The sequence below is a fragment of the Callorhinus ursinus genome, unplaced genomic scaffold, assembly GCF_003265705.2.
Source record: "Callorhinus ursinus isolate GAN/ISIS: 27379988/994484 unplaced genomic scaffold, GSC_fseal_2.0 scaffold53, whole genome shotgun sequence".
NCBI lineage: Eukaryota > Metazoa > Chordata > Mammalia > Carnivora > Otariidae > Callorhinus > Callorhinus ursinus.
This window is the reverse complement of record NW_027397115.1, coordinates 8,726,078-8,739,639: the sequence shown is the minus strand read 5'-3', so window position 1 is coordinate 8,739,639 and position 13,562 is coordinate 8,726,078. Positions and strand designations below refer to the sequence as shown.

The 13,562-nt window shown below is 45.6% G+C and overlaps 1 protein-coding gene across 14 annotated transcripts in view; it reads left to right on the top strand.

The window, feature by feature from the left end:
• SLC9A8 (solute carrier family 9 member A8) overlaps positions 1-13,562 on the top strand; it is a 68,046-nt gene that overhangs the window by 27,925 nt on the left and 26,559 nt on the right. For 6 of the 14 annotated variants that reach the window (XR_012375605.1, XR_012375603.1, XR_012375604.1 and 3 more), the window contains 5 exons: positions 3,240-3,341; positions 4,386-4,465; positions 7,298-7,435; positions 9,220-9,363; positions 11,560-11,660. Coding sequence is in view for 10 of the 14 variants with exons in the window: in XM_073883993.1 (XP_073740094.1) it covers positions 3,240-3,341; positions 4,386-4,465; positions 7,298-7,435; positions 9,220-9,363; positions 11,560-11,660 (565 nt within the window). In the remaining 4 variants the exon portion in view is untranslated. The remainder of the gene's footprint in view (positions 1-3,239; positions 3,342-4,385; positions 4,466-7,297; positions 7,436-9,219; positions 9,364-11,559; positions 11,661-13,562) is intronic. The other 8 variants (XM_025853402.2, XM_025853403.2, XM_073883994.1 and 5 more) reach the window with 7 other exon arrangements.

The window sequence follows — 13,562 nt, the reverse complement described above, 5'->3', positions numbered from 1 at the left end:
CAAAGCATCACCCACCACACTAAATAATTGGTGGTCCTTCTTGTTATTATCTATTATTAATATAACCAGTGTTGTTTTTAATAGCTTATTAAGCTTGAGAGTTAAATTTGTCATGAGAGTTTTGGTCAGAACATACTAATTAAATCTTTAATTTTCCACCTTGATACTAAAGCATAAATATTCTAAAATGTTCAGTCCAGATTTTGTTTAAGCTGTTATTTTATTGTGCATCTATTCAAAGAAAAAGTGAAAAGGAAGTTTAACGTAAAAAAAAATTCCCAAGTCTTATAAATTATTACTGACCTCAGATAATTTAAAAAGAAACAGGCAGGAAGGAATTAAAAGTCAATGTCTTTCACTCTTTCATTTTATAAACAGATACTAAACTATAAGTAGATTGTGAAAATATTTCAAAACAGTGCTGAGATTGATTCAGTTTTTATTTAAAAATATGACACTTTGATTATTGTATTAGAGCATATAGAATTTTTATTTTCTAATTTTTTGGAGGGAGGAGAGAGAAACTTGTTCCAAAATTTGAGGAAAATAATAATTTCTTAGAAAAACATATGTTTGAAGATGGCTTTCCAGCAGAAAACGTAACAGTTTATGTGAAAGGGACTAATGTGAGTTAGAAATGTGAATGCAAAGACTTCTGTCCACTTCTTACCCTCCCCAAAGAAGACAGGAAGTCATCTCTGGGTGTCTTTAATATTGCTGTATTTGTTGATGTAAATTTGGACTTGGAATACAAATTTCAGTAAGATATGCATTAAATAGGCAACTATTGGTTCTTTAAAATTATTAATGTAATATAAAGAATAGGCCATTAGTTATGTCAAAGAGAGAGAAATTTGCTTTATGTAACAAAGGGAAGTTCTTGAATGTGGTAACTTGAATTTGGGTAAATTTTCAACATCCAGATTAATATTAACCAACTCCATAAATTATATCAGCATTAGATTCTTACAAACAGATCAAGACTTAATTTAATTTTTTTTTTTAAGATTTTATTTATTCATTTGACAGAGACACAGCAAGAGAGGGAACACAAGCAGGGGGAGTGGGAGAGGAAGAAGCAGGCTTCCCACCGAGCAGGGAGCCCGATGCGGGGCTCGATCCCAGCACCCTGGGATCATGACCTGAGCCAAAGGCAGGTGCTTAACGACAGAGCCACCCAGGCGCCCCTAATTTAATCTATTTTAACAACAAAATAAATCAGCTCTTTGCAAAGAAAAGCTCATAGATGAAAGCCTTTAGTTTAGAAAAAAACCAAATCATTGTGTTTGCCCTGAGTTATTTTAAAGTTCTTTGTGTGTGGAAGATTGATATACCAAAGTAATTGAATGTCACGTTATGGGCAGCCAAATCAGATTGCAATGAATGAAGCAAAGCAGCCCCCTGAAGGAGATGGGCTTGGTGGGACCGCCAGTGTTGAGCTGAGGACACGCTTTTGAAGTGAGCTTTAAAATAGCACTTTCCGGGGCACCTGGCCAGCTCAGTGGAAAGAGCATCTGACTCTTGGTTTCAGCTTGGGTCGTGATCTTGGGATCTTGAGTTCGAGCCCTGGGTCTGGCTCCACTCTCAGTGCAGAGTCTGCTTGAGATTCTCTCTCCCTCTCCCTCTGCCCCTCCCGCCGCTTGTGCGTGCATGCCCTCTTTCTCTCTCTCTCTCAAATAAATAAATAAATCTTCAATAAAATAAAATATCAGTTCCTGGGGTATCTGGCTGGTTCAGTCAATAGAGCATGCTACTCTTGATCTCAGGTTTGTGAGTTTGAGCGCCATGTTGTGTTTAGAGATTACTAAAAATAAATAAACTTAAAAAATATATATAGCATAAAATAGCAGTTCCTGTTGTCTATAGCTTGTTAGTTAAGAGAAAAGATGGATTTCCTTGTCTATGCTCACAATTAAGTGTCAAGGGTCCTTGGTGTTGTTCCTAAGTGGAGCCCACAGGATTCTAATAAATAGCTTTTTAAAAATTTTATGGAAATATGAAAGATGTTGCCATAGTACTAGGACTCAAGTATTTTCTCTTAAATGCTGTGAAGTATAGATGGAAATATATTTTATCTGTCATACTTGATGAAGATACTAACAGAGTAGAATAAAATTATTTTTTAAAGATTTTATTTATTTGAGAGAGAGAGAGAGAGAATGAGCAGGAAGAGGGATGGGGAGGAGGAAGAAGCAAGCTCCTCGCTGAGCCGGGAGCCCAACATGGGACTCAATCCCAGGACCCTGAGATCATGACGAGCCGAAAGCAGATGCTTAACCGACTGAGCCACCCAGGTGCCCCTAGAGTAAAATAAAAGTATTTGAAAGTCCTGCACAGCAAACAGGATTTTCTGATTATCTAACCTATTATCTTGACCTTCTTTATAATAATGCACCTTTTCTGGGGCACCCGGCTGGCTCAGTCAGTGCAGCATGTGACTCTCGATCTCAGGGTTGTGAGTTCAAGCCCCACGTTGGGTATAGAGATTGCATAAAGTCTTTAGAAGAAATTATGTACCTTTTTTTAATTAAATAAAAAATTACAGTTGTGTAAGCGTTGGACTTTGATCAGACATGAAACACGATTAATTCCTTCAGTACCTATTCATTGGGCATCTTCCATCTGATGGGCATTACACCAGTAACTGTGTTATATAAAAGCAGACGAGGTCCTTGTGTGTGTGTGTGTCCCTGACCTTGTGCCCCCCCCACCACCACCATTGAGCACATAGCTTAGTGGGAAGGACAGACATCAAATAGTTATATAAATGAATGTAAGCTTTCAGCCCTGTCATGTGCTACCAGGAGAGGGTTATTGTGCATTGAGAGCATAGAATAGGGTCTGACCTGGCTAAGGGATGAGAGCAGGCTTCCCTCAGGAAGAGCCAAACCACCTAAGATCTTAGGATGATTCAAGTTCACCAAGCAAGGAGGAAGAAAGAATGGTCCAAGCCCAGGGAGCATGAAATGTTCGAAGAACCAAAAGCTACCAGTTTGACTAGAACCCAGAGAACAAAGGGGAGGTTAGAGGCCTTCACAGGGGTCCAACCATCCAGTGTTTGGTTGGGTTTTATCTACGTTCCCAGTGGAAGTGGGGGGTCATAGTGAAGACAGCACAAACCAGGTGGGTAGTCTTTTGCAGAGAATCAAGTGTGTGCAGAGGGCCAGGTGGGGGGTGCGTGCCTTCACTGATTGGACCAGCTTCCCTAAGCAGTTCTCTTATTCTGCTTTTTCCAACAGGGTAACTTCTTTCAAAATATTGGTTCCATCACCCTGTTTGCTGTCTTTGGTACGGCAATTTCCGCTTTTGTAGTAGGTGGAGGAATTTATTTTCTGGGTCAGGTAAGAAAAACATCTTCGAAAAATTCTGAAAATCTTACATTCTTAGAGCTAGTGCAGGGAGGTGGGGTAGGGACACTTCGTGGGGCCTGGGTTTCACATTCAAGGTAAATGCTGTCCTGGAAGGAAATCCAAACTCCTACGAGGAACCGTAAAGGCATGCTGAAATTGTTTCTAAGTGTCCTCGAAGAGCGTTGGTGTCTGGAATTGAGTGAATCTTCTTCATAATCCCCGAAAGTTTTTGATCTTATTTGCAAACCAATAATTTCTTAAGACAGAATACTAAAAATAAAGCAGGATATATACCCCCAAGGTCTTCAGATTAAAACAGTATCAGTTGTGTTATCAAGCAGACTGAGTCAGGATTAACCACTGTTTCTTAGTAAAAATTTGCATTTTAAAAATCAAACTTGATTCTGAATATGTTCACTCAATTCTAAGCTGTCCATCCATAGAATTATATACTTTGGATTTTCCACCATTGCTAAACCAGTTCCCAGTGTTCTGTACTTTGAGTTCAAATTAATTTGAATTAATTTAAACCAAATCTACCCAGAAAGGTAATATCTATAGTTTTGCATTCTGCATGTCTATGCATGTCATAGTTCTTTTCCTTTATGGGCACTTGCCCCGGTTCTGTAAACTAATAAGTTTGAGATTCAGGCCTCTGGGTGACTGGCAGGCTTCTTGTGTGTGTGTCAGACGTGTTTGCTTCTATGGGCAGCTGTCGGCCAAAGCCCACTGCATTTGATTGTCACTTGGACTGCCACCTCGGTGGCACCAGGATAAATCTGTCTGTCGTGCACCCTTCTTCACTGCACAGCTTCTAGCATCAAATGGGAATGAACTTAAGAAAACCATACCTAATTTGGCTTGAAAAATGTAGCATTCTGTTCCATACTTTTGTTGTATAATGATTGAATGCATGCTTAAACTAAAACTTAGTTTTCTTTATTTTTCAAGTGGTTTGGGGACTGAAGATTAATGTCCTTATTAGTTACTAATAAAACACTAATGGACATTTTAATCTTCTTGGCTGTTCTCCAGGGGTTTTTTTTTTGTGTCTGTGTGTTTGTGTGTTTTATTTTACAGGCTGATGTAATCTCTAAACTCAACATGACAGACAGGTAAATCTTTAATACTGTCACACCATGTGACTACTTTTCAGACTGGGGATAGTTTTCTCCACATTGATTCCTGGGTGTGGTGTTTCTCTATTCTGTCTCTCTTTTTGCTTTGCTGATGATTTCTGCTGAATTAACTTGTGGCTCTGAAATGAATCAAAACTATATTGTGGGATTTCGAAGATCTCTAGTCAGAGCATTGCTGATTGAAAGACCTGATTTAGTTTAAACTTTGGAGAGAATGACTCTGGTCAGTTAACCACACACTGCATCTTTTATTATCCAGAATCATCTTCAGCTAATTTCTGAGTCTTTTCAGTGGCCACAATGAAAAGTTGTCCTCTTGATAGATTAGGGATGGAGTGGGAAGTGAGGTGTACAGAATCTTCACTCTGGGCTTCCCCTGAAGCAGGCATGGGGTAGGGTGGGGGAAGCAGGCAGGGCCAAGGGCTCTACTGTGGATATCTGGCTCAGTCTGAAGCTACTCGAGTGAGCACTCCGAGCTGCTATCTCAGAACCCAGGCCAGCAACCTAGGCCGCAGTCTCTTGGATAGTACCAGATCTAGTGCTAAACAAGTGCACAAGCAGAGTGCAGCCTGGTTTCCCCTCTCTGAGAAGTCCAGAGCGTGTGCAGCCTTGATCCGTGTTCCTGCACCATCGGCGCTTGGTTCTGTGGCCTGGCCAGGGGCTAGAAAGCAAGGCGAGCTCTGGGCCCCAGGTCTCTCCCATCAGGCCGGCCAGAGCTTTCGGCCTTCAGCAACTTGGGGGCTAGAATCTTGAAGCCCTTTTCATGGGAAATGTGCCTCTGCTACCAGCCAGTCCAATCCCATCTTTCCACCAGGAACATAAATTTTGGAGTTTTTGCTGTAAGGTAGTCCTGATATATAAATAAGTAGCGAAAGTCACATTCCTATTCCATAAGGAGCTGGAGATAAAGCAGAACCGAGGCCCCGCGTTTTGCAGGTATTTGCAAGTGTAAAGAAACGTCCCATACCCAGTCACGTAAAGGAAGATGTCACAGCATTCAGTCCTTCAACCTGTTTTGGGCCAACTGGTTAGAGATACAGAAAATGCTGGATAAATTCTTGTGGACTTGAATCGAACCAGTGTTTATTGGGATGTTTAGGGAGAGAGGAGTAAAAGAATTGTCCCTTAGACAAGCAGGATAGGAGCCAGGTAGGGCCTCTCGCTCTGTGTGCAGACACTTCCTTTCCTGTTAGAAAGGGACCACCCCCTCACAGGGAGTGCTCTGGGGAAATGAGCCAGCAGTCACAAACACACACAGCCACAGAGCCTGGCCGAGCACTTACCAGAGGGCACTGCCCTTTGCGTCTCGGGGTGACCACAGTGGTGACCGGAAGAGTGCACCCTGTCTGAAGGGGACTTCTCAGCTCCACCTAATAATCACTTTGTGGGAATATGGGCCCCGAATTACTAAATGTTAAAAGAACATTGGGGGGCACCTGGGTGGTTCAGTCAGTTAAACATCTGCTTTTGGCTCAGGTCAGGATCCTCTGGGTCCTGGGATCAAGCCCCGCATCAGGCTCCCTGCTCAGCGGGGAGTCTGCTTCTCCCTCTGCCCCTCTTCTCCCCCTGTCCGTGCTCTCTCTCGCTCTCAAATGAATAAATAAAATCTTAAAAAAAATTTTTTTTTCTGCAAGAGGCCAGGTTTCTAGATTTTAATGGTGAATTTTTCTATTTTTTTTTTTTAAGATTTTATTTATTTGAGAGAGAGAGAGCATGACAGAGAGAGAGCATGAGCAGGGCGGGGGCAGAGGGAGAGGGAGAAGCAGACTGCCCACTGAACAGGGAGCCCGACATGGGGCTCGATCCCAGGACCCTGAAGGCAGACGCTTAACCGACTGAGCCACCCAGGCGCCCTTGAATTTTCTAGTTTTTAAATGTTGACAAGTTAGTCAGTTTTTCGCCATGTAGGTCAAACCTAAGACCCACAGACCGCTGCACAATAGAAAACAAAAATAACTTTGTTGCACAGAAGAGTTTATCGCGGCCATGGTTCTGTTGCAGAGAGATGTCACTGGTGGGTTCACCTGAGTTATTTCCCCACGCTGGTCTGCTTCCTTTTCACTTGTTGATGTTGCAATCTTTGGAGATGGTAGAATAAATCAGGAAAACACGTTTTTAAGGTGAACTTCTAGCCTCTGGCCTTTTAAAGACCCAGCCACGCAAGCGGGAAGGGGAGCACTGACAGCGCGAGGACGTGACCCCTGAGACTCCGAGCTCTTGATGAGTCGGGTCGTCCATCCGTCAGACCTTTCATGCTCGCTGCCAGGAAGGCTCTGCCCTAAGAGAGATCCCTGACCCAAGCTAAATGTGTGCTGTGATTTGTGCAAATCATTTCCCCCCAGCTTTTTATTATGAAAACTTCAAACATACAGAAAAGGCAAAGCTTATACAGCGGCTACCCAAATGACCACCACCTGGGTTCTGCGATTACTGTTTCACTGTATTGGCTTTTTTTTTTTAATTGAAATTCAATTAGCCAACATATAGTACATCATTATCCTGTAGTTTTTGCTTTAACCCAGATCTTTCCATTCATCCATCCCTCTGTCCATTCATCAGTCTGTCTTCTAGTTCCTGCTCTGGTTTCAGTTCAGGTTGCTACAGGGACCATGACAAAGGACATCAGTCAGGCCCATTCTGGCACAAATGAAACCCAACACAAGTAGTTTTGGTTGTGGGGTGGGGGGGTGGGGAGGGGAGGTTGTTGGCTCAGAAGTGAAGCGTTCCGGAATGACAGCTCCCAGCATGACAGCCCCCGGGGCCCACACTGCCCAAGAATCTCTCCTCTTGTTGCATCTCTCTGTGCAGTCTTCCCGACTGGCTTCATCCTCGGGCACGCTTGCCCCACACTGGCAGCACCGCCGGCTCTGGGCTCACGGCACCCGCACGTCAGCTCTCTATGCCAGAAGGGCCAATTGAATTCCCGAGGACCTGGCGAAATGCCTGGTGAGGGCCCTCTTTGACCAAAGTTGGGTCTCCTGCCCACTTCTAGAGCCCCATGCAACTCTGGGGGGGGGAGGGGAGGGGAGGTGTGGCTTCCCAAAGGAAAATTGGGGTGCTGTTCCCAAAACGAGGGGTGTGGATGCGGAGCAGAGAGAACTGTGGCTGTCTGCTCTGCCACCCTGTCCTCGGGAATGGAGCCGCACAAGGTCAGCACCCCACACACAAGCCACCAAGGGCTCCCCGGTTCCTCCTCCCTCGCCTCTCTCTTTTTGGACATTCAGAAAATGCTTTTTAGACATTGTTTTTCCTTGAGGCCCCTGGTGTTTTGCCCCGGGCTGAGGAGAGTGGGAATTAAAGACAAGGAGAAAAGACAAGCTCTGTGTCCAGGGTGCAGCAGGAGGGCCTCGAGGCCCGCTGCCAGCAAAACAGGGCCCCCCCCCCCCAGGTTGGCAATCCCTCGGTAGTGTTACCGTTCCTTCTCTCCCTCGCCTTCCTCCTCCCCCCACCCTCCTGCCTGCCTTCCACAAATGCCTCTGGGCCAAGCTCAGGACGGATCCTGGGAATATACGCATGACTAAAACGTAGTGCCCGCTCCCTGGGCACTCACAGTGAGGGCGAGAGGCAGGTGACCTGTGACCACTTGTAAGGACAGGGCGGGTGTAGAACTGAGCTCTGAACTGAGACTGTCTTTTGGGGTCTGCTCCTCAGCTTGCGATCCAGAGGCTGTCCTTGAGGTGAGCAGGCTATCTTGCATGGGTTCACATTAATCAAACACAGGGAACTGCCCTGGAGACCAGAATGCCAGATTATTGACTTAGAGGGCAAACTGTAGCGGGCAAGGCAACCAGGCATCTCCTCCTACTAGCTCTGCTCTCCCTGAGCCCAGACTCACGATTGTGCAGGGCTGCTGGGGATGGTCCCGTGGACAGAGCCCACCCCCGCCCGGGCAGGAGCACTGACTCTGAGCGAGACGGCCTGTGTTTGGATCCTGGCTCTGCCACTTCTTAGCTGTCTGACCTTCAACAAGTTACTTAACCTCACTCTCCCTCAGTTTTCTTAATGTGATCGGGGTGGTAACAGTAGCACCCCACGTGGGTGCTGTGTGGAGTAATGAGCTACTACACGTAAAGTGCTCAGAACCGTGCCTGGGACGTGGTAAGTGCCATATAAATGTTGGCTCTCATTATTGGCCTCAGTGCCTGAAACATTTTGGGCAATTAATACCTCTTTCTTGGAGGGAATGACGCCTTCCTGGGCACTGGTAGGGGAAGCTGCTGGCCTGTGGGGGGTTGTCTAGCACCCACGCCACCCACGTCCTTGAAGCACACCAGAGTTGCTGCTGACTGTTGGCACTTTCTGAGACGTCGCAAATCTAAATGGAGGCTACGGCGAGTCGCAGGTGGCACTCTGGTGGCAAGGGGAGAAGCTCCCCCTTGAGCCATCACAGTTCCAGCTGCTCTGACAAAGAAGGCTGGCATGTCTAATGTATTTTAAGCAAAAGTCTCCCCTCCGTCATTGGTCAAATAAAGTGTTGGGACTCACGGTGGAAAACCAGGCCATTTCCATCAACCTGCCTGTGGAGCGGGCCTTGCCCTCCCTCACCACAGGGTCCACCAGCACATACCGTAAGCAAGAGAAGAGACACGGTCTCCTGCCCATACGTACACACAGTTCCAGCGTGTACGAACGTGTCAGACCACACGCAGTCTCTGGCTCTGCTGTTTTACTGTGTGGGCCAGGCGATAAGCATCGCAGAGTGACCCCTTCCTTTTCTCTCTTCCTTACAGCTTTGCGTTCGGCTCCCTGATTTCTGCCGTCGACCCGGTGGCCACTATTGCTATTTTCAACGCGCTTCACGTGGACCCGGTGCTCAACATGCTGGTTTTTGGAGAGAGTATTCTCAACGACGCAGTCTCCATTGTCCTGACCAAGTGAGTGTCCTTTCTTCAAGGCCAGCACTTAAAGGTCCTGGTATCAGAGGGACAGATGTTCCCGGGTGGCTGCAGGGACGGCTGCTTGTCCTCTGGGCGGCCGGGTCATGCGCTTCTCCATCTTCTGTCCTGACAAGCCCTGACGCTGCACCCCAGCGATGCTGTCAAGGCCTGGGCTGATCAGAGGCAAGCCCGCCCTTTAGGACCTACCTTTCAGCAGTGGTTTCAAGTCCAGCTTCTTGTCCACGTCACTGGGGATGCTTACTAACCAGAGCAGTCCCAGGCCCCACCCTCTCAGCTTCTGATTCATGAGGTTCTTCATTAGCTCCTCAAATGAGGAGGGAGCAGCTGGTTGAGGGATGGGTGTGTGGACAGCTTTGGTGCATACAAAAGCAGTAGACAGAGGCCCTGCTCTCCCACGGAGGGGCTGTCGCCCAGCACCTTCCTTTCCACAGCTGTAGAATAAGCCAGCGATACTAACGGGTCCCAGCTGGATATGATATTGTGTGAAAGCTGCTTTGGACACTGTAAATCTCTTTCAGATGCTCATCGGTATCACTGCCCTTGTTGATAGGATCTGAGAAATGATAGATGAATCCTAAAATGTCAAGAAGCCTTGAGAAAAAGAAATGAATCTAAGGTCATCTCAAATGCATCTGTCTAACGCGGGCTGTTTCCTTGAACTCTGTCTTTTGTGGTGCTCATTAGCATGTATAGGCAGGAGATCCAAACAGTTTTAGCAAAACCAGAGAAGGCACAGACAGTCAAAGCAGTGGGAGGAAAGAGCTCTGGACAGTGTTTCACAAATGAGCTAAGAGAATCTTAGGAGCCAGCCTGTGTTCTGCTGAAGAATAGACTTTCCATTATCTGAATACTGACTTGTTTCCTTTGTTGGGGGATTCCTGGCTAAGCATAGCCACTCTGTAGTGGTTGGCATTTTCTTAAAAGCTTTATTATAGACTACATTCAGAATCTTCATGTTGGAGTAAAACAATGTTTTATAGTGGAGGGAACCCAGATTTTGGAAATCAGGCTGACCTGGGTTCAAGTCCCAGTGATGCCACGTACAGCTGTGCGATCCTGGGTTCGCTCCTTTACCTCTCTGAGCCACATGTTTCTCAGCAGTAAAGTGAGGGTGATAATGCCTCAGCCTAGGATTGGATTTGAGGATTGAATAACTACGATAATGTATGAGAAGCATCGGACATTAGTTAATGTTAGTTCCTTTCTTCTTCTACGCCTGTCCCCCAGTTACTGTTTCCTGTGTTTGTTCTAGTTTTGTCCTACTTTTGCAGAGAGAACTTTAGTGTTGCTTAATTGCAAGAGGTGATTAGCAGACCTTAAAACAAAAATACTTTAAAATATTTTTGTTATTCTAAAAGTAATACATATATTCTTCATATAAAATTTAGAAAACACAGAGAGAGAGAGAGAGAGAGAGAGTACATGCATTATTACTACCCGGAGATAATTACAATTAACAATTTGGAAGTATACATATGTTTTATTTACCTGGGCTTATACCCCATATACTGTATTATAACTCTTCCATTGAGCAGAGTTGAAAAATAATCTTCCATAACCTCATTTTACTGGTTACAGAGTATTCCTTTCTGTGAGCTTACTGTGATCTGTTTAGCAAGTTCCTCACTATTGGCTTTTTCACGTTTCTCTTGGCAAAAATTTCTATAGCTTTATTAGGCAATTATCATACATCATGCTGTAAGACCTTTTTAAAAATCTGATGGCAATATTTTTTCTTACTTAAGATCTACCCTGAAAGACTTTTTGCTTTCGGGTTTTGACTTTTGTCTCTTGTCCTGGTGCTGCACGTATTGAACATTTGTGATAAAGAATTTTGTCCAAATTGGTGGTGACATCATGAGTTATTTTTATCCATCAGGAGCTCAACTCAACTGCTTTGTCTCTAATTTATTTTGTTTTTAAAAATCTGTCAGAAGTAGGACCTTTTCTGAGCTTCTCCAGGACTCTTTGCCACAAGAAGGTTAAAGATGAGGAGCTATTTTCTTTTGAAAATGAGAAAAGATAGTCACTGTAAACAGCCAAAGTTTCTTCCTGGAAAAGTGCTGCTTTTGAAGGCCAAGATCGCCTGTGATGACAGTTCCCAAAACTGGATCTGTGGGCCGCATGCATATGTAGTGTCCAACCCCCACCTCCACCACTGCTGGTCTACAGGCTGGGGTGGGGCATGATCAAGACTGGCTGTCCACCTTCAGCATCTGGCGAGGGCCCTCCATGTGCCAGACATCACTCAGAGACCAGCTGGACTTGCCAAGGTCAGTCCAAGGTAGGAGAAGGATGCTCCCAGAGGGGTGAGCACAGTGCCTGGAGTACAGGAGGGAGACAGCCGCTCTGAGGGATTGGAGTGAGGCTTCTCAGCCAAGCTGTCTTGTGAGACGGTAGGCGTTTGCAGGTTGGAGAGACAGAGGGGGCATGGTAGGCCTGCCTCTTTTGGGGGGCGGGGGAGCAGTATAGGAGGGGGCTGTTGTCAGCCTTCCTTGGTTATTAGGTAGACTCACATCTTGTTTGAGAGTCTGCTTCATAAATGATCGCTCCCAAAGCGACCCGACACATTTATCTTTGCAGCTGAATGTGTGAATGAATTATACCCCTTTTCTGATGTTTTCATTTTCGTAAGTGCCAGAAAGCTATCTTCTGTTTCTTCATTAACTTTAATTAAATTAGTTTTAGCTTTGCTTTGTTAGTATGACAATTTATTCTTATAATAACTGCTATAGAGGAAACCTTTTTTGTCCTCTTGAGCTGCAGTGTAAGCTCATGAAATGGATCCTGAAGCAGCATTTCCTCTTGTTCTTTTAAGTGTGAGAAACAAAAAATGTTGAAATTGACCAGGCCAGAAAGAGTCCAGATTCTACTTTCAGTTATCTTGAGTTCAGAAACTGTTGGCCTCTGTCCTGGGTCTGCTGTCAGCCCTTGATGCGACCTCACCAGTCAGTCACTTCCATGGGGCCTCTGCGTGAAAAGAAAGCAGTGGCCCCAACCGCTGGACCAGCCGTGGCGGCTTTAAGGGGTGGGGGCTGGGCACTGTGTGCAGGCAGCCTGCAGATCCATTTGGGAACTGTGGGTAAGCTTAGCCTTCAAAAACACTTGCCCAGTGCGAACCCTTATTGGCTCACCGCACTCCCCAAGGTGGGGTGTTAACCTGTGGTCTGCTGGAAAAGTAGGGGATGTAGGAGGTTGTGCATTCAGGTGAGTTTGGAAAACTTCTATGTGAAAAAAGATAGATTTCTTTTTTTTGCAGGACTTTTCAGGACGTTTATTATGTTACACTGTGCTGTGAATCGCCCCTGAAAACTTCCTGAGGTTATTTGACCAAGCCACCCTTTTATCAGAGATTGTCCTGCTTTAAAATTATACCAATTCATGAAACGCTGATTAATGAAGCTAAATATTTCTATTGACAATTCTTTGTTTTGTTTACTGATTCAGCAAAAATTTACCGAGTATCTTTGTATACTAGGCTCTGCCTTAGGCCCTGGACGTGTAGCAGTGAACAAGGTGGACACAGGCATGGTCCTCATGAATGACTCATGAGTTGGCACATGCTGTGAAGAAGTCAGGTACCAGGAGAGAGTAGACTATGTGAAGGGGTCAGGGCAGGTGTCCCTGAGGAAGTGACACTGACCCTGGGTTCTGAGGAACAAACTGGGGAGTTAGCTGGGGCCAGGGAGCAGTGAAAGATGACCTACAGAGGGGTACCCATGACAGTGGAGCCCTTCCTGAATGAGGAGGAGAGAGGGTCACAAGGTATGGCGGACAGAGGGGTCAGGTGTTGCTTTGGCTGGGCTTCCCCCTGAAAAGCAGTAAGAAACTGTTGATAGGCTTGGACAGGCCAGTAACCCGATCAGATTGTGCATTTTATTTTATTTTATTTTAAAGATTTTATTTATGTAACAGAGAGAGACAGAGAGAGAGGGAACACAAGCAGTGGGAGTGGGAGAGGGAGAAGCAGGGAGCCCGATGCGGGGCTTGATCCCAGGACCCTGAGATCATGACCTGAGCCGAAGGCAGTCGCTTAACCAACTGAGCCACCCAGGCGCCCCAGATTGTGCATTTTAAAGGGATCATCCAGGCCAGTGAGTGGAAGGAAGACAAGGATGTTTGGAAAGAGTGATGAGGCATAAGATCCGGGGACAGAGGATGGTAAGGAGAGAGAG